Source organism: Bos taurus, chromosome 29 (assembly GCF_002263795.3).
Source record: "Bos taurus isolate L1 Dominette 01449 registration number 42190680 breed Hereford chromosome 29, ARS-UCD2.0, whole genome shotgun sequence".
NCBI classification, from domain to species: domain Eukaryota; kingdom Metazoa; phylum Chordata; class Mammalia; order Artiodactyla; family Bovidae; genus Bos; species Bos taurus.
The window spans coordinates 23,649,126-23,672,766 of NC_037356.1; the positions used below are offsets into that span (position 1 = coordinate 23,649,126).

At 40.0% G+C, this 23,641-nt stretch overlaps 1 protein-coding gene across 2 annotated transcripts in view; it reads right to left on the reverse strand.

Moving 5' to 3' along the window:
* The window catches only part of NELL1 (neural EGFL like 1), a 1,045,899-nt gene that overhangs the window by 393,334 nt on the left and 628,924 nt on the right, over window positions 1–23,641 (reverse strand). For both annotated transcript variants that reach the window (XM_024987478.2, XM_024987479.2), the window contains exon 14: window positions 3,952–4,074. In XM_024987478.2, coding sequence (XP_024843246.1) covers window positions 3,952–4,074 — 123 coding nt within the window. The remainder of the gene's footprint in view (window positions 1–3,951; window positions 4,075–23,641) is intronic.

Sequence of the window (23,641 nt, forward strand, 5' to 3'; positions counted from 1 at the left end):
AACATGTCTTCCACACAGCTCTGTATTTTGAGTAATTCTTTATAAGCCTCTTCCACACGAGACAGTACCATTTTGTAAATTGTTCAACTGGTTTGGAAGCATTTGGTCAAATCCCCTTCCCAAACTGAACGGCAGAATCTCTCTGAACCTTGTTTTATTTGCCTCTTGCTCCTTTCATGCTGCAAGCTACACTCCAGACACAGAATTCACACTCACTGTATGTTTATGAAACCAGTGTCAATATTATCAGTCATTAAGACAAGAATGCTTTCAAGCATCATCAGATCTTATCCAGCCCTAATGACAGACAAGAGAAAAGGCTTAGACTATCAGCAATTTATCAACAGCTGCCTGCTTAAATCTACCTTCAGTTCTAGGTTAATGCCGGAGGGTGGAAGCAGATAAATACTCTTCCACAGACAACCCCAACCTTTACGTCTGGTTATATAAATCTGATTTGCAACAGTTTGCAAGTATTTTTTCCATTTAACCTCAAATGCCAAAATATTCAACAGATGTTGCATAGCTTAAATTCTTTTGTCTGTTTATCAAGAATGTGAACTTTAAAATATGGACTGTAGAAAAAAGGGGGGAAGAGACAGTGCAATGAGAGTTTCTAGTTAGAGAGGAAGAGAGAGAAGGTGAGTGTGTGTGTGTTAAACGATCAACTGCCAGAGAGGAAGAGAGAGATGCAGGCGAGAGAGAAAGAAAAGGAAGACAAATGGAAAGAAAAAGAAAGAGGAAAGGAAGGTCAGGGGGAGGAAAGAAACTAAAAGCAGTCACAGTCACTAGGTTTAATCAGATTCAGCTATGACTTATTCAAGATTTACCCCTGAAAAGGACAATGCCATCAACCTCCCAGGGTTATGGTGGGAATTAAATAAGATAACATGCATGAACACACCCACAAGGTGTCTTGCACATACTTGATGATTGTTGTTGAAGCTGGGAGAGTATTTTTCCATCTCCGTGAGAAAAACAAAACAAACCAAAACTCCTTACGTGGGCATCAGTCACCAGGAAAGCCCATCTAAGAGAATTTTCACTAATTAGCGTTGTTCAAGAAACAGTTGCCTGTGTTTTGCTTGTTAATAGAAGTGTTAGCAGTGTTCATTTCTACCCAGATGTAGCCAATTCCATGAACAATACCATGTCTAGGAAAGCTTTAAACATTAAAGAAAAAAAAAAAAAAAGAATTAAAGCTGTCTGATTCTCCTGGTCCAACTCCCTCTATAAATGATTCAGTTACAAGTGGAAAACTCAACGGTAAAATGTATGCCTTGAAACAGGCACATAGCTGGGTACCTCAGTCACAAGGCTGAGATTCAAGCCAACTCATGGACTGCCTTTTCCTTGTCCTTCATCATTGTACCAGCAATAATACTGTCTTCACTTTTATAGCATTTGATAGTTTAAAACAGCGATATATATTCCTTTAATAATTCTTTGCAATAACACTACTGGATAAATATTGAAGGTGATATTGACCCAATTGTAGTATGTAAAAACACAGACATGACAACCCACCAGTAAGGAAATCAGGTCTAAACCCCACCTCGCCAAGTTCTTTGGCAACTTTTTCATCTCTGCAGCAATGGCTCCCCACACAACACTGACGAAATGCAAGATTCTCCTGATTTTATTGAGGTTTACATGACTGACCATGAGAATTACATTAAGAAAATTATTAGCCCTAATTTATAATTTTGGGGGAAGATGTATTTTCAGAGTCTGTGGACACCAGGAATATTATTTGAACTCATATTTTTTGCAGTGAGGACTTTCAAATTCCACAAAAGCTGAAGCCACAACCAAGCACATACGGCAAGAGAGGGGCTGGCCAACAAACTCACTCCCCTGGTGCAACCACGATCATTTACGAGGTAAGATCGCTCTGAACAAAACGCATTAAGGACAATTCCTCAGATTTACAGCATTAGATCTCACGCACCAGCAGGGGCTTGATATTCCGTGGAATCATATTCATGTTTACGTTCCTTTTTTGTTTTGTTTTAGAAATATATTCAAGTCTTCTTTTAAAAACGGAGTGCTAGTTTCTTTATTTGACTCATGGAACTTTTTAAAAAACATACAAATATTACATATATAAATCCCCACTGGAGGAGACACAAACAACACTGAATTCATAGCAATAAGTGAATGTTCTTTTTCACTTGTCCCCACGGTTAATAAGGTGACATGCATGGTTGCCATGTCACTGCCTTTACATAAATATATGTATAGATATTTATAAATAATTAATTAGCCAAGTGATGATACTATATGTACTGACCTATAACTTGGTTTTATTTCTTTTTCTTTTTTTTTTCTTAAAAGTATGTCTTTTAGTTAGCTGTGTATATGCATGTGTACACATATGCTCAGAATTTCAAACCACTGTATTCTATTCCATGAACCAATACTCCAAATAAATTAAATCATTCCACCACTTCCAGACACTTGGGCTGTTTTTAGTTTTCAGTGAATACAAATAATGTAGCAAAAATATCCCTGTACGTGCATTTTTTTCTCCCTCAAAAGCATATGCTTGGAACATATTTCAAGAAGTAAAATCAATGGAATCAAGAGAATCTCTCTAAGACCCTTCAGATTTACTTTAAAAGTAGATTGATTTTGTCAACTTGCCATTAAAAACTTTCACCCATTTCCCTTTCAGTCATGCATGAGGCTGTTTACCCCAACCTCACTGAGACAGAATACAATCAATATAATAAGATTCACCTCTAATCTAATGCATGAATCTGGTGACTTAGTCACTTCATATTATTTCTCATCATCATTATGTCATCTCTGCCAAAGAATACTGCTAGAGTGGTGTGTGTCCTTGAGTAAGTTACTTAACCTTTCTGTGTCTCAATATTGTGATGTCTAAAATGGGGAGAATAATAATACCAAAGGGTTATTTCCTGTTTTTTGTTGTTTTTTGTTTTTTTTTTTTTAATATAGATCTTGCCTCTTTTTCAGTGTGATGTCTGTTTCCTCTTGGGCTGATTGAGTCAGTGAATGATCACTGACGCTTACAGTGTGCCGGGTACCATTCTAGTTGATGGGAAAAGAGCAGGGAGACATGACCAAGCGGTCACTCTCACAGAGCTTATGAGGGGACAGATAATACAGAAATATAAACACATCGATGTATAATGTTCTGAGAGGCTGGGTTAATTAAGACAAATAAAGGAGGGTATGTGACTGAGAAGTCCTAGAGGTCTATTTCCGATAGAATGATCAGATTGAGTCTCTGAGGATGGCAAAGACTTGAGTAGAGACCTGAAGGAGATGAGCATGGAGGTGGGGTGGGGAAGCCCAAGCACACAGCCTCAGATAGGAATGTGACTGGCATGTGCAGGAATAGAGAGGAATAAGGCGCTGGCACAGAGAGAGTTCAGGGGAGAGGAGAGAGAAAAGCTGAGTGGAGTCAGAGACCAGACTCTGACTGCTCCCATTAGACAGTAGAGTAAGGGGAATTTATCCTGAATGCAGACAAAAGCCAGAGCACTGGCCTCTGAATTGTTCCAAACACAGAGAGGGGCTGAAACTTTTAGCATCATATCCCAGCAGATACCTAGAGAGTGGCCATGAGTGGGGTCCTCTTGGTGTCTGAGTAGGGCTCTCAGAGAACAGACGCCCACCTCAGCCACCAGCGCATCCATCACAAACACAAGCCATCAGACAAAGCTGGAGACAGCCACCAGGATGTGGGACCATGCTCGACCCACAAGCACATCGTCTTCCTTCTAGCCCAAAGTCAGACTCAGAGCATTTGTATTCTTCTCTGATGCACAGCGCCCTTGCCCGCTGACCCCACCAGAGACAGGAACCCCTGTCCGGGTCAATCACCAGAAGGACAGAAAGGACCTGTGACAGGAGCACCAATAACTCAGGCAGGGAGGCAGCTCACGGGCAGCCTCACCCCCGCAGCAACCAGCCTACCTCTGCAGATGGTCCCGTTGCCCACGTAGCCTGGTTTGCAGGTGCAGCTGTGCCCCTGGACAGTGTTGGTGCAGATGGCATTCTCATCACAATTGTGTTGCCCGCTGCCGCAGTCGTCGTGCTCTGTTTGCAGGGTAGGAAAGAGAGACACCTTTTCAGAAGCTGGAATCTCTGACGTTGGAAAAGGTAGCTGGAACTCACCAGGTAAGAATGAAAGTGACTACCATGCATTGGGACCTTGAAATCTCAACAGCTCTAGACGATGTATGTTATTATCTTCACTTTGAACGGAAACAGACTGTCAGAGAAGTCAAGAGATTTTTCCAAGTCACAATGATTCCTAACTGCTGCTCTAAGGTCACTGCTTCTTTCATGGCTGCAAAGGTTTCTGCAGAGGCTCCAAAGCTGGGTTCTCAAGGGGTGGGGGGGAGAGGTGTTCAATTCTGCATCTTTTCTTCCTCCTAGAAACATTTGACAATGTCTGAGGATATGTTTGGTTGTTGTGCTTTGAGAAAGGTGATGCTATTGGCATTAGTGGATGGAGGGCAAGGATGCTGCCAAGCGTTCAACAATGCACAGACAGCACGCCACAACAAAGAATTCAACCAGTCTGATATGTCACCAGTCCCAAGGCTGGGAAACCTTCCTCTAAGGTTGAGGAAAAGAAAAGGGAAAGAAACCCATAGGAGAGAGCCCATGGCTTCTTTAGAACATGTTGGTTGGAAACCTTGGAAGCTTCCTGGGTAAAATCTGAAACTGGCCTTCATACAAAGAGAGTAAGGAGAGACCAAAGAAAGAGGCAGACACTCCAGACTGTGAGACACAGATTTAATAAGCAAGGGGACTTACATATGAGGCTGGTTCTGGGTGGGTGCAAGACCAGTAGATTTCTGCACTCACCCACCAGATCTTAAAAGTGTATATAGAGGCCTTAATGGGGTTCAGTCACGTATTACATCCTGATTGTCTCAAAAATATCTTGCTCTTTCAGGGCTGTGTCCTTGAAACAGCTCTGACTGTGGGAACAGTGGCCAGAATATATATTACAAGGACAGGGATTGCATGTGGAGGCTCTGACTGCCAGGGTTCAACTGGTGGTCCAACCACCTGTCTCATCCTCTCAATATCCTTCTCCAAAAGAACAAGGAGGGTAAAACTAAAGAGGAAGGCCCAGCAAATACAGCCTAGCAGAGGAGCATTAACCATTTTCACAGGGTTCAGAATTTAACCACTGTGCTGATGCCTGATATATAGTAATATGGTTGTGTGTATGTGTGTTAGTTTCTTAGTTGTATCCGACTCTTTGCAACCCCATAGACCACAGCCCACCAGGCCCCTCTGTCCGTGGGATTCTCAGGCAAGAACACTGGAGTGCGTTGCCATTTCTTTCCCCAAAAGAAACTGTAGAAAGAAAGGGAAGTCGCCCAGTTGTGTCCGACTCTTTGAAACCCCATGGACTGTAGCCTACCAGGCTCCTCCGTCCATGGAATTTTCCAGGCAAGAGTACTGGAGTGGGTTGCCATTTCCTTCTCCAGTAATATAGTTACATATATTCAAACAGTCATAGCCTCCTAAATTCACAAGACACAGGGGAAAGTATATCTAACACTATGAAAGAGTGAAAGATTCCCAGTTTGAAATCAAGATTTCACAGATAACTACACTCTCGACCCTCATCACTGCCAAGTTTTTATATTCACCTAAATGACTCCTCTATAAATAAATAATATGATAAATTTTATTCCCTTTACTCCCTTTAACACCTGCTACTAGGACTTAGAAATTTTAAGGAGAAAAATCAAGTAGGGTTATTGAAGTCATAAAAGACTATAAAACAATAGTTGAAATCCCAAGCTAGAAACCTCAAAGAAAACAACACTAACTGAACAAAACTAAACACTCAATATAGTTTGTTAAGCAAACTATTAGATCAATATAGCCATCAAGTGAAAAAGCACCTATCTTCATTAATTTTTTATTTTAAATTTCCTAACAGGGACTAGGTTAGAGAGTCCTAGAGAAAAGTTAAATTCTGCAAAGTAGAGCTGTTTCAGTCACCCCACAAGCAATAAGGTCAAGTCGATACTTACCCATGGCTCTTAACACCTTGCATTTTTCCAAAGAAAATTTGTCTTAAGGCCGGAAGACCAACTCAAACTGTCAGAGGATGTGCACAGGTTAGCAAGTAGTGTGAGGGGAGGACATTTATGAAGACACACTTCTAGTCAGCGCTCAAATCATCTTCAGGTTGTTCCAGAAATAGTAGAGCCCTGTGAATCTCCGACCACATTTACAGACCGAGCAAGCACCTCATATGTACAGGTGCAATACCAAAAGATGCTAGGAACTCAAAAAAGTCTAAGAATAAAGGATCAGACTCCAAGAGTTTTCAATATACTTATTTAAATCCACTTAATTATTAGAGTCTGTATTGGGAATACAAATGAGTAGATATGGTCCCTGCTCACATGAACATTTTAATAAATAGGTCACCAGACAGCAATATGTCACTAACCAGAACACAAGGGAGAAGCGCTGAGTTATAAGTGGGTGACCTTATATTTTATCATATAAACAGAACATATTTTAGAGTGAAAGGGGACTTTGCTAACAACTACTCTGGAATAACTCAGAATTTCCTAGGCAAACGAGCATGTGTGCTCATGTTTGCTAAGAGAAACAATGGTAAATCGAAAAGAAGTTCACTGGACGGAAATCCCTTGCATTCCTATACACTAATAATGAGAAAACTGAAAGAGAAATTAAGGAAACAATTCCATTCACCATTGCAACAAAAAGAATAAAATACTTAGGAATATATCTACCTAAAGAAACTAAAGACCTATATATAGAAAACTATAAAACACTGGTGAAAGAAATCAAAGTGGACACTAATAGATGGAGAAATATACCATGTTCATGGATTGGAAGAATCAATATAGTGAAAATGAGTATACTACCCAAAGCAATTTATAGATTCAATGCAATCCCTATCAAGCTACCAACAGTATTCTTCACAGAGCTAGAACAAATAATTTTACAATTTGTATGGAAATACAAAAAAACTCGAATAGCCAAAGCGATCTTGAGAAAGAAAAATGGAACTGGAGGAATCAACCTGCCTGACTTCAGGCTCTACTACAAAGCCACAGTTATCAAGACAGTATGGTACTGGCATAAAGACAGAAATATAGATCAATGGAACAAAATAGAAAGCCCAGAGATAAATCCACGCACATATGGACACCTTATCTTTGACAAAGGAGGCAAGAATATACAATGGATTAAAGACAATCTCTTTAACAAGTGGTGCTGGGAAATCTGGTCAACCACCTGTAAAAGAATGAAACTAGAACACTTTCTAACACCATATACAAAAATAAACTCAAAATGGATTAAAGATCTCAACGTAAGACCAGAAACTATAAAACTCCTAGAGGAGAACATAGGCAAAACACTCTCTGACATACATCACAGCAGGATCCTCTATGACCCACCTCCCAGAATATTGGAAATAAAAGCAAAAATAAACAAATGGGACCTAATTAAACTTAAAAGCTTCTGCACATCAAAGGAAACTATTAGCAAGGTGAAAAGACAGCCTTCAGAATGGGAGAAAATAATAGCAAATGAAGTAACCGACAAACAACTAATCTCAAAAATATACAAGCAACTCCTACAGCTCAACTCCAGAAAAATAAATGACCCAATCAAAAAATGGGCCAAAGATCTAAATAGACATTTCTCCAAAGAAGACATACAGATGGCTAACAAACACATGAAAAGATGCTCAACATCACTCATTATCAGAGAAATGCAAATCAAAACCACTATGAGATACCATTTCACACCAGTCAGAATAGCTGCGATCCAAAAGTCTACAAATAATAAATGCTGGAGAGGATGTGGAGAAAAGGGAACCCTCTTACACTGTTGGTGGGAATGCAAACTAGTACAGCCACTATGGAGAACAGTGTGGAGATTCCTTAAAAAACTGGAAATAGAACTGCCTTATGATCCAGCAATCCCACTGCTGGGCATACACACCGAGGAAACCAGAAGGGAAAGAGACACGTGTACCCCAATGTTCATCGCAGCACTGTTTATAATAGCCAGGACATGGAAGCAACCTAGATGTCCATCTGCAGATGAATGGATAAGAAAGCAGTGGTACATATACACAATGGAGTATTACTCAGCCATTAAAAAGAATACATTTGAATCAGTTCTAATGAGGTGGATGAAACTGGAGCCTATTATACAGAGTGAAGTAAGCCAGAAGGAAAACCACCAATACAGTATACTAACGCATATATATGGAATTTAGAAAGATGGTAACGATAACCCTGTATATGAGACAGCAAAAGAGACACTGATGTATAGAACAGGCTTATGGACTCTGTGGGAGAGGGAGAGGGTGGGAAGATTTGGGAGAATGGTATTGAAACATGTGAAATGTCATGTATGAAACGAGATGCCAGTCCAGGTTCAATGCACGATGCTGGATACTTGGGGCTGGTACACTGAGACGACCCAGAGGGATGGTATGGGGAGGGAGGAGGGAGGAGGGTTCAGGATGGGGAACACATGAGAAATAAAGGAATTAAAAAAAAAAAAAAAGAAATGCCTTCTAATAGGCAAAAAAATCTTCTTGAAAGACATAGTATTTGAACTAGCCTTTTAAAAACAGTCATGGTTTTCTCAGCCAGAAATGCTCAAGAAGGGCACTCCAGGTAAAACAACAGTGTGGAGAAATGTAGGATTTTATGCAACATTCCAGAAGTCTGGTCCATTACTGTTTTTCCAGTCTCCAACCACCCCACTCCCATCATCAGCTTAATAAAGGCATACTTAACAAATAGAACTGAAAGATACCGAAAATGTACAATGTAACAATTTGATGTACAGTCGGAAAGGATTACCCCATTGGGTTAATTAACACACCTATCCTGTTATCACTGAGGAAGGCTTTCTTACCTCTGCTTGCTATTCCTGGGAACTCTGCATTCAAATGGGCATATCTGTCCCTTTCTCCTTTGCTTTTCACTGCTCTTCTCTTCACAGCTATTTGCAAGCCCTCCTGAGACAGTCATTTTGCTTTTTTGCATTTCTTTTTCTTAGGGATGGTCTTGATCCCTATCTCCTGTACAATGTCACGAACCATTCTTTGGCAATGTCAAAGAATGCACAAACTACCGCACAAATGCACTCATCTCACACACTAGTAAAGTAACACTGAAAATTCTCCAAGCCAGGCTTCAATAATACGTGAACCGTGAACTTCCAGATGTTCAAGATGGTTTTAGAAAAGGCAGAGGAACCAGAGATCAAATTGCCAACATCTCCCTGATCAGCAAAAAAAACAAGACAGTTCCAGAAAAAAACATCTATTTCTGCTTTATTGACGATGCCAGAGCTTTTGACTCTGTGGATCACAACAAACTGGAAAATTCTTAAAGAGATGGGAATGCCAGACCACTTGACCTGCCTCTTGAGAAATCTGTAAGCAGGTTAGGAAGCAACAGAACTGGACATGAAACAACAGACTGGTTCCAAAGGAAAAGGAGTACATCAAGGTCGTATATTGTCACCCTGCTTATTTAACTCATATGCAGAGTACATCATGAGAAATGCTGGACTGGAAGAAGCACAAGCTGGAATCAAGATTGCCGGGAGAAATATCAATAACCTCAGATATGCAGATGACACTACCCTTATGGCAGAAAGTGAAGAAGAACTAAAGAGCCTCTTGATGAAAGTGAAAGAGGAGAGTGAAAAAGTTGGCTTATTAAAAAGCAGAGACATTACTTTGCCCACAAAGGTCTGTCTAGTCAAAGCTGTTTTTTCCAGCAGTCATGTATGGATGTGAGAGTTGGACTCACATAAAGAAAGCTGAGCATCGAAGAATTAATGCTTTTGAACTGTGGTGTTGGAGAAGACTCTTGAGAGTCCCTTGGACTGCAAGGAGATCCAACCAGTCCATCCTGAAGGAGATCAGCCCTGGGATTTCTTTGGAAGGAATGATGCTGAAGCTGAAACTCCAATACTTTGGTTACCTAATGCAAAGAGCTGACTCATTTGACAAGATCCTGATGCTGGGAAAGATTGAAGGCAGGAGAGGACAAGGAGATGACAGAAGATGAGATGGTTGGATGCCATCACTGACTCAATGAACATAAGTTTGAGTAAACTTCAGGAGTTGGTGATAGACAGGAAAGCCTATCGAGCTGCAGACCATGGGGTCGAAAAGAATCAGACTCGACTGAGCAACTGAACTGAACTGATCCTGTTATCTCCCACTATTCTTGATGCAAAGCCCCTTCTGTGATGAGGTAGCCTTATCACTATCTTGCAAGTGTATAAGTTAATTACTACCTCTCTAGCTTGTCATGAGTTTCCTGGACTCAAAGTACTCTCACAACGAAGTGAAAAATCTATGCCCTTGCCTGCCTTCAAATACCATTTCATATGAACACTCTTGCCGTGCAGGCTTCCATATGCTCTTGACACCATATGAATTTAACCCATCTTGGAGCTTTTAATAAATTTAATATCTTTCATCACTTTGGAGGCAATGATATCACAATATATGCTGATGAGATTTGCAAGCTTTATCATGAATGCCTTACGAACTAAACTTTGAGGAGACAAACTGTAGCAAATCTTCTATAACCCAGACTTTACCTCCCTCTACTTCACATGTGCTGTGCTAAGTCACTTCAGTCGTGTCAAACTCTCTGCAACCTCATGGACTGTAGCCTTCCAGGCTCCTCTGTCCATGGGATTCTCTAAGCAAAAATACTGGAGTGGGTTGCCATGCCCTCCTCCAGGGGATCTTCCCAACCCAGGGGTCAAACCCAGGTTTCTCTTGTCTCCTGCACTGGCTCTTTACCACTAGCTCCACCTGGGAAGCCCTACTTCACATAAAAATGGTGAACCCAGAGTGCCCAGCCCTGAGCTAAATGGTGGCGGTAGTAGTTTACTTACTAATTGTGTCTGACTTCTGTGACTCCATGGACTGCAGCCCACCAGTTTCTCTGTCCAGGGGATTTCCCAAGAATACTGGAGTGGGTTGCCATTTCCTTCTCCAACTGAGCTAAAATTATCATATATGTATCATTTAATTCTCCCAACAACCACATGAAATATGCTCATTTTTACAATGTAGGAATGAAGACATTATTAAATTTAAAGACTGCATTATTAAATACTCTAACATCACAAAACTACTAAGTGGAGGAGTTTGGACTTACGACTCTAGACACTGGGGAAGTGATTCTATGATGCCAAGAATAAAGACTGTCTTTTCCTGTACTGGCCCCAAATACCCACTGAAAATCCAATCTATCCTCCAAGGACAAGGGTTTCAAAAAATTCCCCCCTTATTTTCTTTAGTCACGCCTAAGTTTTCAAAGCAATCAGCACCTTCAACACTATGTTTGACAGAGATGGTGACAGAAGAAATGGTCTCCTCCTAAAAATCTCAAATCCCCTTCCAGCTGCTGGAGATGCTATAGACAGTGTGAGACAAGCATTTGTGACAGGTGGCAGGACATAGAGGCAAGAGGCTTTAGAAGCACACAGCCTGGGTTAGATGATCCTGGATATGCCACTTACTAGCCATAGGCATTTGAGTGACTCAAACAGCCAGTGTCTTCTAGTTTCTATATGTAAAATGTGAATAGGATACAACCCATCTCCTAGGGTTGTGATGAGGACTCAGTTAATATAGATATGATATTTATTATATCATTGTAACTAGTAAACTATTTTATTATCATTGTTACTACTACTACTAGTATTGCTCCTATTTTTCCCACTGTAATTAGTTACTTGTGAGCAGACTTCATTGTTGAATGGTAGTTAAGCTGGTTAAGAAAACTCTCTTTTTCTTTAAGGGCTTGAAGTTCAGGCAGGAAAGCTATGAACAGATAGAATTCTAAATACACTTAAATTAGAATACCTCTTTGAAGATATTGGGCTTCCCTCATAGCTCAGTTGGTAAAGAATCTACATGCAATCCAGGAGACCCTGGTTCAATTCCTGGGTTGGGAAGATCTGCTGGAGAAGGGATAGGCTACCCACTCCAGTATTCTTGGGCTTCCCTGATGGCTCAGTTGGTAAAGAATCTGCCTGCAATGTGGGAGACCTGAGTTCGATCCCTGGGTTGGGAAGATCCCCTGGAGAAGGGAATGGCTACCCACTCCAGTATTCTGGCCTGGAGAATTCCATGGACTGTATAGTCCATGGGGTCACAAAGATATTAAACAAAGAAACAGTTGCTTAGCTTCAGTGATAGTTCCCAAGAAACAAGACTATAGATTGGGAAGGTGAAGGATTTATGTTTAGGATTGTTGACATACAGACCAGCTTGTTTATAGTAAATTTGGAGTATCAAACCACTCGGGACAAAGAAATAATGATTTTGTCAAACTCTCCATACTGATGATAATTATTGCTATGTTGGCTAATATTTAACTTAATTTAATTAATATTTAATTAATTAGTTGGCTAATACTTAATGAGTACTCATTAAACATTGTCATTATCACATGGATCCTTTCTCCTTTCTTCTCTTTTTCATGGGATGGCTCAGAAGGACTCCCATCCACTTCTGTAACATTGTAATCAACAGTCATTTTCAACTAACACACTTTTTCTTAGTGAATTAAGCAGGATCCAAACAAGCTACTGACACAGTCACTACAGCTGTGACTGCAAATGTCTTACATTTGGGATCTGACTGGCTACAGCTTCACTTTGTTCAAAGTAATCTAGTTTACATTTTGAAAAAAAAAGTTATAGTGACCTTGCTGGGATATGCTGAACAGGTCTTATAAGTCATATTTCACAGATGAAATTGGACTTTGGAGCATCTATACATATATAGATAGTAAGTTGTATGTCAAAGACTCGAACCCCAATATCCTCGTTCTTTCTCCTTCATTCTTTCCAAACCCCAGAGTATTATGAAGCTATTCAAATATCTACAATGTTGGTCACAATGTAGATAATTTCTTTTACCTTAAAAAAAAGAAAAAAATATAGGCATACAGGAAGCTGCAAACGTAGTACAAAGAGCCTCTTATCTCCTTCACCCAGTTTCTCTCCATCAGTTCAGTTCAGTTCAGTCACTCAGTCATGTCCAACTCTTCGCAACCCCATGAATTGCAGCACGCCAGGCCTCCCTGTCCATCACCAACTCCCGGAGTTCACTCAAACTCACATCCATCGAGTTGGTGATGCCATCCAGTCATCTCATCCTCTGTCGTCCCCTTCTCCTCCTGCCCCCAATCCCTCCCAGCATCAGAGTCTTTTCCAATGAGTCAACTCTTCACATGAGGTGGCCAAAGTACTGGAGTTTCAGCTTTAGCATCATTCCCTCCAAAGGAATCCCAGGGCTGATCTCCTTCAGAATGCACTGGTTGGATCTCCTTGCAGTCCAAGGGACTCTCAAGAGTCTTCTCCAACACCACAGTTCAAAAGCATCAATTCTTCAGTGCTCAGCTTTCTTCACAGTCCAACTCTCACATCCATACATGACCACTGGAAAAACCAAAGCCTTGACTAAATGGACCTTTGTTGGCAAAGTAATGTCTCTGCTTTTGAATATGCTATCTAGGTTGGTCATAACTTTCCTTCCAAGGAGTCTTTTAATTTCATGGCTGCAATCACCATCTGCAGTGATTTTGGAGCCCAAAAAAATAAAATCTGACACTGTTTCCACTGTTTCCCCATCTATTTGCCATGAAGTGACGGGACCATTTCTCTCCATAGTGCGATCTTATATAGCAGTAGCATCATATCTAAACCAGAAAACTGACATTCATGTATCACTGTTAAGTAGTTTACAGAACTATTCAGTTCCTACCATGTTTTCCAACTGCATTCACGTTGTGTTTATGTATATGTGGGTGCATTTCTAAGCAATATTAACTTGGTATAAATTTGTGTAACCACAACCACCACAGTCATGCTATGTCTTTGTACCTATCCACCCTACACCTCATAACCCCCAATTCCTGGCCCCTATCAACCACTAATCTGGTTCTCCTTAGTTGTCATTTTTAAAATGTGATACAGTGGCATTACCCAGTTAATTAAACTTTGAGACTGACTTTTTAAAAAGTAGACTTAATGCCCTTGAGTTGCATTCAGACTGTTGTAGCTTCAATAGCTCATCCCTTCTTACTGCTGTATAGTATTCCACTGGAGCAATGTATCAGTCTGTTCAACCATTCACATGCTGAAGGGACTTGGATTGTTTCCTGTGCTTCGCAGCTCTGAAAAAAGGTGCTGCAAACATCTGTGCACAGGCTTTTATGTGGCTATATTTTCATTACTCTGAGATAAATATCCAAGAGTGTGATTATAGGGGCATCTGGTAGGTGCACGTTTTGTTTTGTAAGAAACTACCAAATGAACTTCCAGAATGGCTGTACTATTTTACATTCCCACTCTCAATGCATGAGTGATCATTTCTCTACATCATTGCTAGCACTTGGAACTGTCATTTTTACGATTTTAGTCATTCATATTGTGTGTGTTATGATACCACATTAAGAGCTTAATTTGTCATTTTGCTAATAGTCAATGATGATAGCATCTTTCCACATGTTCCTTTGCCATCTATATCTTTGGTGAAATGTCTTTTTGCTGATTTTACAACTGGATCTTTTTTTCTTTTCTGTTGAGTTTTGAGAATTCTTCATATACTCCAGATATAAAGCCTTCATTGGATATGTGATTTGCAGATATTTTCACAGTCTCTAGCTTGTATTTTCATTCTGGTTGCAGCCTTTCACAATGCAAAATGTTTTACTTTTGATGAAATTCAGCTTACCTATTTTTCATTTTATTAATAGTGCATTAGATATCACATATAAGAACTCTTTCTCTAGCCATAGATCTCAAAGATTTCCTCCCATTTTTTTCTTAACAGTTTTGTACTTCTACCTCTTAGATTATAAGTTAGTGACCTATTTGGAATTTATTTTTGCATATGGTAAGAAGTTTAGGTTTTGGCCTATGCATGTCATTTGTTGAAAAGGCTACTTTTCCTTCATTGAATTGCAAAAGCTTTTGTCAAAAACCAATTGTTTGTATTTTTATTCTTGTCTTTCCTGATTCTCTATTCTGTTTCACTGATTTGTGTGTGTATTCCACTGCCAATTCCACACTGCCATGAGTACTGTGAGTATAGAAAGCCTGCATATCATACAACGGTCAGTTCAGTTCAGTTCAGTTCAGTTGCTCAGTCGTGTCCGAATCTTTGTGAGCCCATGAATCGCAGCACCCCAGGCCTCCCTGTCCATCACCAACTCCCGGAGTTCACTCAGACTCACATCCATCGAGTCAGTGATGCCATCCAGCCATCTCATCCTCTGTCGTCCCCTTCTCCTCCTGCCCCCAATCCCTCCCAGCATCAGAGTCTTTTCTAGCGAGTCAACTCTTCTCATGAGGTGGCCAAAGTATTGGAGTTTCAGCTTTAGCATTATTCCTTCCAAAGAACACCCGGGACTGATCTCCTTTAGAATGGACTGGTTGGATCTCCTTGCAGTCCAAGGGACTCTCAAGAGTCTTCTCCAACACCACAGTTCAAAAGCATCAATTCTTTGGTGCTCAGCTTTCTTCACAGTCCAACTCTCACATCCATACATGACCACTGGAAAAACCATGGCCTTGACTAGATGGAACTTTGTTGGCAAAGTAATGTCTCTGCTTTTCAATATGCTATCTAGGTTGGTCATAACTTTTCTTCCAAGTAATTCCCTTCATTTTGCCCTTTCCATTTTGTTTTAGTCATCTTAGTTCCTCTCCCTTTCTTCATAAATTTTAGATACTGTTTGCCCATTTCTAGAGAAAATCTTGTTGGGATTTTCACAGGGATTTTATTAAATGTATCAGTTTGTGGAGTATTGACATCTTTACTATATTGAACCTTCTAACCTGTAAACACAGTATGTTTCCCCATTTACCTACACTTTTATTTCTTCCATTGGTGTGTTGCAATTTTCAGCACACAGACCCTGTACATGTTTCATTAGATTTATAACTAGGAATTTCACTTTATTTCAGAGTGACTGAATATGATGTTACTTTTTAAATTTTAATTTCTATGTATCACTTGATAGTATAAAGGAATAAAATCAATTTTGTGTGTTAATCTTGTGCAGCTTGTGACTCTGCTGAACTCACTTATTAGTTGTACGATTTTCCTGTAGATTCCTCAGAATTGACTCCATAGGCAAGCATGTCATCTGTAATTAGGATTAGCTTTATTTCTTCTTTTCTGGTATGCATGCCTTTTTATTTCCTTGTGCTGCCGCCTTATTCTGTCGGCTAAGATCTCCAGTGCTGTGTCACACAGGAGTGGGAGCACACCATCACTGGGCTGTGCCCAGTGTGAGGAAGAAACTAATCAGTCTTTCAGCATTAAGTGTAATGGCAGCTGCATATCGTACAGCCTTGTCCATCCTGGGTGGAGGTGGAGGTTCTGATGGACCCCCTGGCACTGAAGCTGGGGGGAGACAGGCTGCCCATCAACCTTGCCTTGCCCTAGCTTTGCACAGTCTGTGTGCTGCTGGACAGGAGGGGAGGCCCAGCTCCATGTGGGGCCCACCAACATCCCCACAGAGAGGGACCTAAAGCACCACCTGCTTCTGCCAAGCAGATTTCCTACTATCATATGGTTCAAGGAGGGTGAGTTTTCAGAAAGGTTTTCTGTTCTATTAGACTCCCTTTTCTCATTCTTTCTCGAGGAGCAGTCTCTCCTCTGTGCCTATCTGTGGATTCAGGTTCCAGAGTTCTTCAGCTCCCCATCTGAGAGACACCAAAGGCAAAACAAAAACAGGGAACTCAATGCATTCTTGTTCATCTCCCAGAGCTGCTATGTAGTCCTTCTTCTTCTACCCACCTTTCAGAGTCTACCCGGGAATTTGTTGTGTTATATCCAAGGGTTTTTTAGTTGTTATGGACCTGGGAGGAATGGGGATAGTCCAACTTGGCCAGAACCATGTCTTCAGTGTATTTAATTTTTAGGAAAATATTCACTTTCCTTCACTTTTTCAAAGAAACAAATCCCTAATAATTGGAATTTTTCATGAACATGAACACATTTAATTGTTTAGCATATTTTTGAGCAGACACTATGATTTAGATATTGCTCTAAAAGTGTTGTACCATTCATATGAATTAAATACTACCATCCATATTTTCTAAATGAAGAAATGGGAAAAGAGAGGTTTTAAGTGCTCCAAGGGGTAGAATGGGAGAGTCAAACCAAGACAGTTACAGTCAAATCATGGCAGAAGAATTAGCACCATAATCCCTTATCAAACCATCAAGTGTCATTGATTTTTCTTTCTAAATGTCTTTCAGATTCATTCTTTTATCTTCATTTCTCCCACCTTCATCAAAGCTACCATCATCTTACCCACATCTAAGCGGTCAATACTTGAGCTCTTCCTATTGCTTCTAAATGGAACTCTCATAATCACTGTTCATTTTTCAATTCATTCTTTGGAATTCAAAGGTGATCATCTTACAGTCTTTTCTAAAACCCCTCAATTACTTTTCACTGGTCTTAAAATGTGGACAAACATTTTTAATATAACCTCCTCAGCCTGTCATGGGTTTTCCCAACCTGACTCCCTCAGTTCATTTTCACATTTCTCTGCTCAGCTCCTACCACCACGCTCTATTCCCTGTTTCAAAAGGGCTTTGTCCCCTTGGGTCACAGAAACTTTCACATGCTCTTCCTTCTTAGCCACATAAACACTTGCTTATCCTGGGTATCCAGTTCAGTCCTCACCTCTTCAGAGTAAAGAATGCTCAATTACCTTACTCAGAAAGATTCCCCTATAATATGTGGCTCAGACAGTAAAGAATCCTCCTGCAATGCGGGAGACCTGGGTTTGATTCCTGGGTTGGGAAGATCCCCTAGAGGAGGGCATGGCAACCCACTCCAGGATTCTTGCCTGGAGAATCTCCATGGACAGAGGAGCCTGGTGGGCTACAGCCCACGGGGTCACAAAGAGTTGGCCATGACTGAACAACAACAGCAAGGAGAATTAAGAAAAGGAAAAGGTAATTGAATCAGGCAGCTGGGGAAAACTTAGATGGGAAGAACTTATAAATGAAATACAATCAGGTAATGATGTGTTGATATATTCATTTATCACAGTGACTGTAGGAAAAGGAGAAAGGAATGAGGTTTAAGGAGCTCTCTCTGAGGCAGGCCACTTCCTTCATAAACAATTGCTAAAGACACAACTCCTAGACTCTAAGAAAATACTTGCAAATCATGCATCTTTTAAGCAACTTGAATCTTCTAAGCAATCTTGAATATAAAGAACCTTTACAACTCAGTAATAAAAAAGTAACCCAATTAGAAAATGGGAAAAGTATTTAAATAGACATTTTGCTAAAGCATACATATAAATCTCTAATAAACACATGAAAGGATACTCAACATTTTTAGTCATGAAGGAGACCCAAAGCAAAACCACAGTGACCACTTCACACACACCAAAATGACTATAATCAAGACCGATCACAGAAATTATCTATAAAATAGAAAAGAAACAGAATCCCTTGTACACTGCTAATGGGAATGAAATATTTGTAAATTACTTGGCAGTTCCACAAAGTAGTAAATATAAGATTACCACATGCTTCAGCAATTCTGCTTCTAGGCATACACTTGAGAAAAATGAATTTATATATCCACACAAAGATTCACACAAGCATCATTCATAAAAGCCAAAGGTGGAAACAACCCATAAAGACATTGACATATGATTGCATAAAGAAAATGTGGTATATCAATATAATGGGATATTTTTCAGTAATGAAAAATAATGAAGCAGAACTTCCCTGGTGATCCAGGGGTTAAAACTGTGCTTGCAATGCAGGGGGTGTGGGATCAATCCCCGGTGGGGCAACTAAGAGCCCACATGCAGTGTGGTGAAAAAAATTAAAAACTTTTTTAAAGAAAGAAAAGAATGAAGCACTGCTACATATAACAGCACGTACCATGGATAAACCTCAAAAACATTTGCTAAGTACAAGAAGTCAATCACCTGCTTTACATTCTCATTTATATAAAACATCCAGATGGCAAATCTAGAGCATCATAAACTAGGTAAGTGGCTACTTAGGGCTAAGTTCAAGGAAATGGATACAAGTTTTTTCCTCGGGGTGATAAAAATGTTCTAAAATTAGAGTATTATAACAGAAGTGCAACTCTGAAAATACACTTAAAATAACTGTACTTTTATTTTTTTTAAGATTTTTGTTTGAATTTGTAACTCTCACTGAGATAGTTTTTGTTCTAATTAGTGTGGGTTAGTAAAACACTGTTGTTGTTTTTTTGCTTGCTTGTTTGGGGGTTTATTTTTTTAGCCACACCTGGCATATTGCAGGATGGGATCGAACTTGAGTCCCATGAAGTGGAAGTATGCAGTTCTAACCACAGGACTGCCAGGGAATTCCCTGAAGTATACATTTTAACGAGGTGAACTTCATGCTACATACACTATACCTCAATAAAGCTGTTAAAAATTACTAAGTATAAAGTTCTTAATTAAACTGGCATTTTTATCTCTAGCCATGTCTTAAAACAGGGATGGAAAGACTCATCAGATATCATTCTTGGGTGAAATGTTCTGCAAAGAAGGATTAGAAATGTTAGTTATTTTGCTAATATCCTAGAGACATGCTACATTTCCTTAATTGAAAAAACATTTATTTAATAGTAATATTGGGGGAAGGAGGAAGAAGTAAATATATATAAAATGCATTCATTCCCAGTTTCTTAAATGTGAAATCTGAAAATCTGTTCTTTAGGCTCAAGGACAAATGTCTTTGCAATCTAACACAGTGCATGAATTTGAGAAACAATTTTTTAAGTCAGAGTAAATACAACTCTAAGCCCTGTAAGCCCTCTATTTGCCAGAATGGACAACTAAATCTCATTTATTATTGAACTCCACTTCACCCTACTTTGCCCTTTGTGGGATTCTATCATGGTTCTGTGGGTCTCAGGCAAAACCTTATGGGAAGGCTGTCTGGTTTCCACACTGGTTATTACTCTGGCCGATTAAACGGAGGCTTGAAGCCCTGCTTTGTTGTTGCTCAGTCACTAAGTCGTGTCCAACTCTTTATTACCCCATGGACTGCAGCACACCAGGCTTCCCTGTCCCTCATCATCTCCCAGAGTTTGCTCAAACTCATGTCCATTGAGTCAATGATGCCATCCAACCATCTCATCCTCTGTCTCCCCCTTCTTCTCCTGTCTTCAATCTTTCCCAGCATCAGGGTCTTTTCCAAAGTGTGGGCTATTCACATCACGTAGCCAGAGGATTGGAGCTTCAGTTTCAGCATCAGTCCTTCCAAGTTAATTGGCTGATTTCCTTTAGGATTGACTGATTTGATCTCCTTGCAGTCCAAGGGACTGTCAAGGGTCTTCTATAACACCAGAGTTTGAAAGCATCAATTCTTCAGTGCTCAACCTTCTTTATAGTCCAACTCTCACATCTGTACATGACTACTGGAAAACTACAGCTTTGACTATATGGACCTTTGTTGGTAAAGTAATGTCTCTGCTTTTTAATACACTGTCAAAGAGAAGGGAGCGGCAAACCACTTCAGTATTTTTGCCTTGAGAACCCCATGAACAGTATGAAGCCCTGCCATTCAGCTGCTAAACTCAGGTGCTGAAATCTTTGCCAAGAGCAGGTACTCCAGGAGTTAGAACCTGAATTTGGAGTCCACTGTATACCCATTATTCACCCTCTCTTGAGGACACCAGTGAAGAATCTGGACGCCTCTATATTGCCTCTCTTGGGGCTAAACTACCATAGCTTAGACCATTTTTACTACTTCCCAGATACCAAGCCCTATAATCCCAGTTCCCTCTGGAAGATTCAGTCTCCAATTTTTTCTTCTTTCTTTTTTAAAATGAGGTAGCATTATACAAATTTCATGCATATGACATTATTTCTATTTCTGTATACACCACAGCATCAGTTCAGTTCAGTTCAGTCTCTCAGTCACGTCTGACTCTTTGCGACCCCATGAACCACAGCACGCCAGTCCTCCCTGTCCATCACCAACTCCCGGAGTTTACCCAAACTCATGTCCATTGAGTTGGTGATGCCAACACAACCATCTCATCCTCTGTCGTCCCCTTCCCCTCCTGCCCTCAATCTTTCCCAGCATCAGGATCTTTTCAAATGAGTCAGCTCTTCATATCAGGTGGCCAAAGGATTGGAGTTTCAGTGTGAACCACCAAAAATTTAGTTTCTCTCTGTCACCATAAAGTTGACCCCCTTATCCCATTTTGCATCCCCAAACCTTCCCCTCTGGTAATTGCTGCTCTGTTCTCTGTATCTAGTTGTTTGATTTTGTTTGGTTTGTTCAGTTATTCACTTTTTAGTTTGTTTTTTATATTTCACATCAATGAAATCATATGGTATTTGTCTTTCTCCATCTGACTGATTTCACTTAGTACAATGCCCTCAAAGTCCATCCATGTGGTCATAAATGACAAGAGTTCATGTTTTCTGGCTGACTAGTATTTCACAGTATATATACATATATGTCGTATCTTCTTTATCCATTCATCTGTCAGTAGACACTTAAACCGTTTCCAGAAAAAAGTGTACTAAGTCTTCCCATTGGAAAAGAGGCTTGGGTCTCTAGGACCAAAAACTATTCTCAACTCACAACCGTGAGTAGGAATATGGGTAGAACAGATACGGCAGAATCACTGCAGAAGCAAAAACAAAAAGTGAAAGGAAACAAGCCAGTTTCCATCCTTTCTGGTGTGTGTGTGATCTGCATCAAATAATCTTTTACTTTTATTATTAGTTTCTGTAAAATATACCCTAATTCCTCCCCAGCAGGGAGAAACAAACCACAGTGTAGCTAACTCAATCAAGTGCTTTTTGATTTGGATATACAGTACTATATATAAAGTATGGCATGTTATATATAATATATATTAATCATTTACACATATTTGTACATGAATAAAAACATCTATAAAATGTGTATTAAACCATTAGCAATGATTTACACTGGGAAGTTGGACAGAGGATAAATGGAAGGCATTTTATTATTTACTTCATTCAGTTTGTACTTCTGAATTTTTTACAAACAATATGTATCTTTTACTGCTAAAAAAAAGTGCTTGTTTGTCTTTTAAGGAAAAGGAAAATGCTTTCAGTGCAACCAAGTTTGTATCGAAAAGACAAAGTTTTGGAGGCTGACAGATCTGCATGTGAATCTTAGTTCTGAATACAAATCCCAGAGAGATTTGACAAATTCTTTGCACCACAGTTTCTACGGATATAAAAGAGACAATGATAGCGTGCCTAGGAGTAGAAAGCCAGGTTTAGGGTCTGATTCATCAGGTCCAAACTGATTATACTATGAAAAAGACATTCAGAAAACATTTATACAGTGAATGCTATTGGGAATAAACTTTGTGAAATTATTTTGGGCGCATAGTGGATGCTCCAAAAAGGACAGAGGCCACCACCTCCACCACTATCATCATCAACATCTTCACGGTGTGATATTGGCCTGCATTTTCCATGAGCTTTTCCTCAATAATTATAGGAAGATACTTCTAGGAGCTTTCTACTTTCGTTTATGTCCCCAAGGCTCTGAATCCAAATCCAGCTCTGTTGCTTGCTCTCTGAATCTCAGCGTTGTCGCCAAAAATTGGAAGCAATAAGATCCATCATGCAGAGCTGCTGGGAAGAGTAACTGATCGAGCATGAAGCGTCTAGTGTGTACCAGCTAAGCAATACAGATTCCGTAAATGTTAGTTTTGTTCCACAGGGCTAATTTAGCAATGCATCATTAAACTACAAAATTAATGAAGAGCTGAACTGCACTCCAGTGTTTCTGGGTTTCTTTTAAACACCTAACCAATAGAAATATCCAAAATGAGAATAAAATAAAGATGTGAAACTGCTGTTGGACTTTGGCTTTACGGAACGGTCACAAAAGCATCCCCAAAGTGACCCTTTTCTCTTTTTGCTGTGAAGAGGCTGGATGACTATTGTGTAGGTTCCACAGCTACCCAGAGAGATTCTGAAGAAAACTGTCTAAATATGAAACATGGAGAGAAAATGAATGCTGTATTGATGTTTTTCTTTATCACAGAAGTTGCCTTCTGCTTCAGGAATTCTTGACACGAATGTATTGGTCTTTCTCTGTCTGAAGCAAGGTGATGGTGCAGAAAAACAAGGAATCTGGGAAGAAGACTGGCCAAACAAAAAAGTCTCTTTTGCTCCTGTTTTAATACATGATTATGTCTTTCCTTGTGCTCTTGGGCTCAGAAGCCCCAGAGAAAAAAAGAATAGAATTAAAGGGAAACACAGAACCCTGAAAATGTGCTAGTCTTATTACCCTGCTTCCCAATATGTCCTTTTGTTCCTTTTGAATTCCTTCTCCATCCCCATCTGTAGTGGGTTGAAAATGCTTCTTCCCCAAATTCATATCCGCTAGAAACTCAGGATGTGACCTTAAAAAGAGACAGGGTCTTTGCACGTGTCATTAGTTAAGATGAGGCCATAATGGATGAAGGAGGACCCTAAATCCACTGACTGGTACCCTTTCAAGAGGAGAACACATAACAGGAAGAAGGCCATGTGCAGCTGGAGAAAGAACCTGG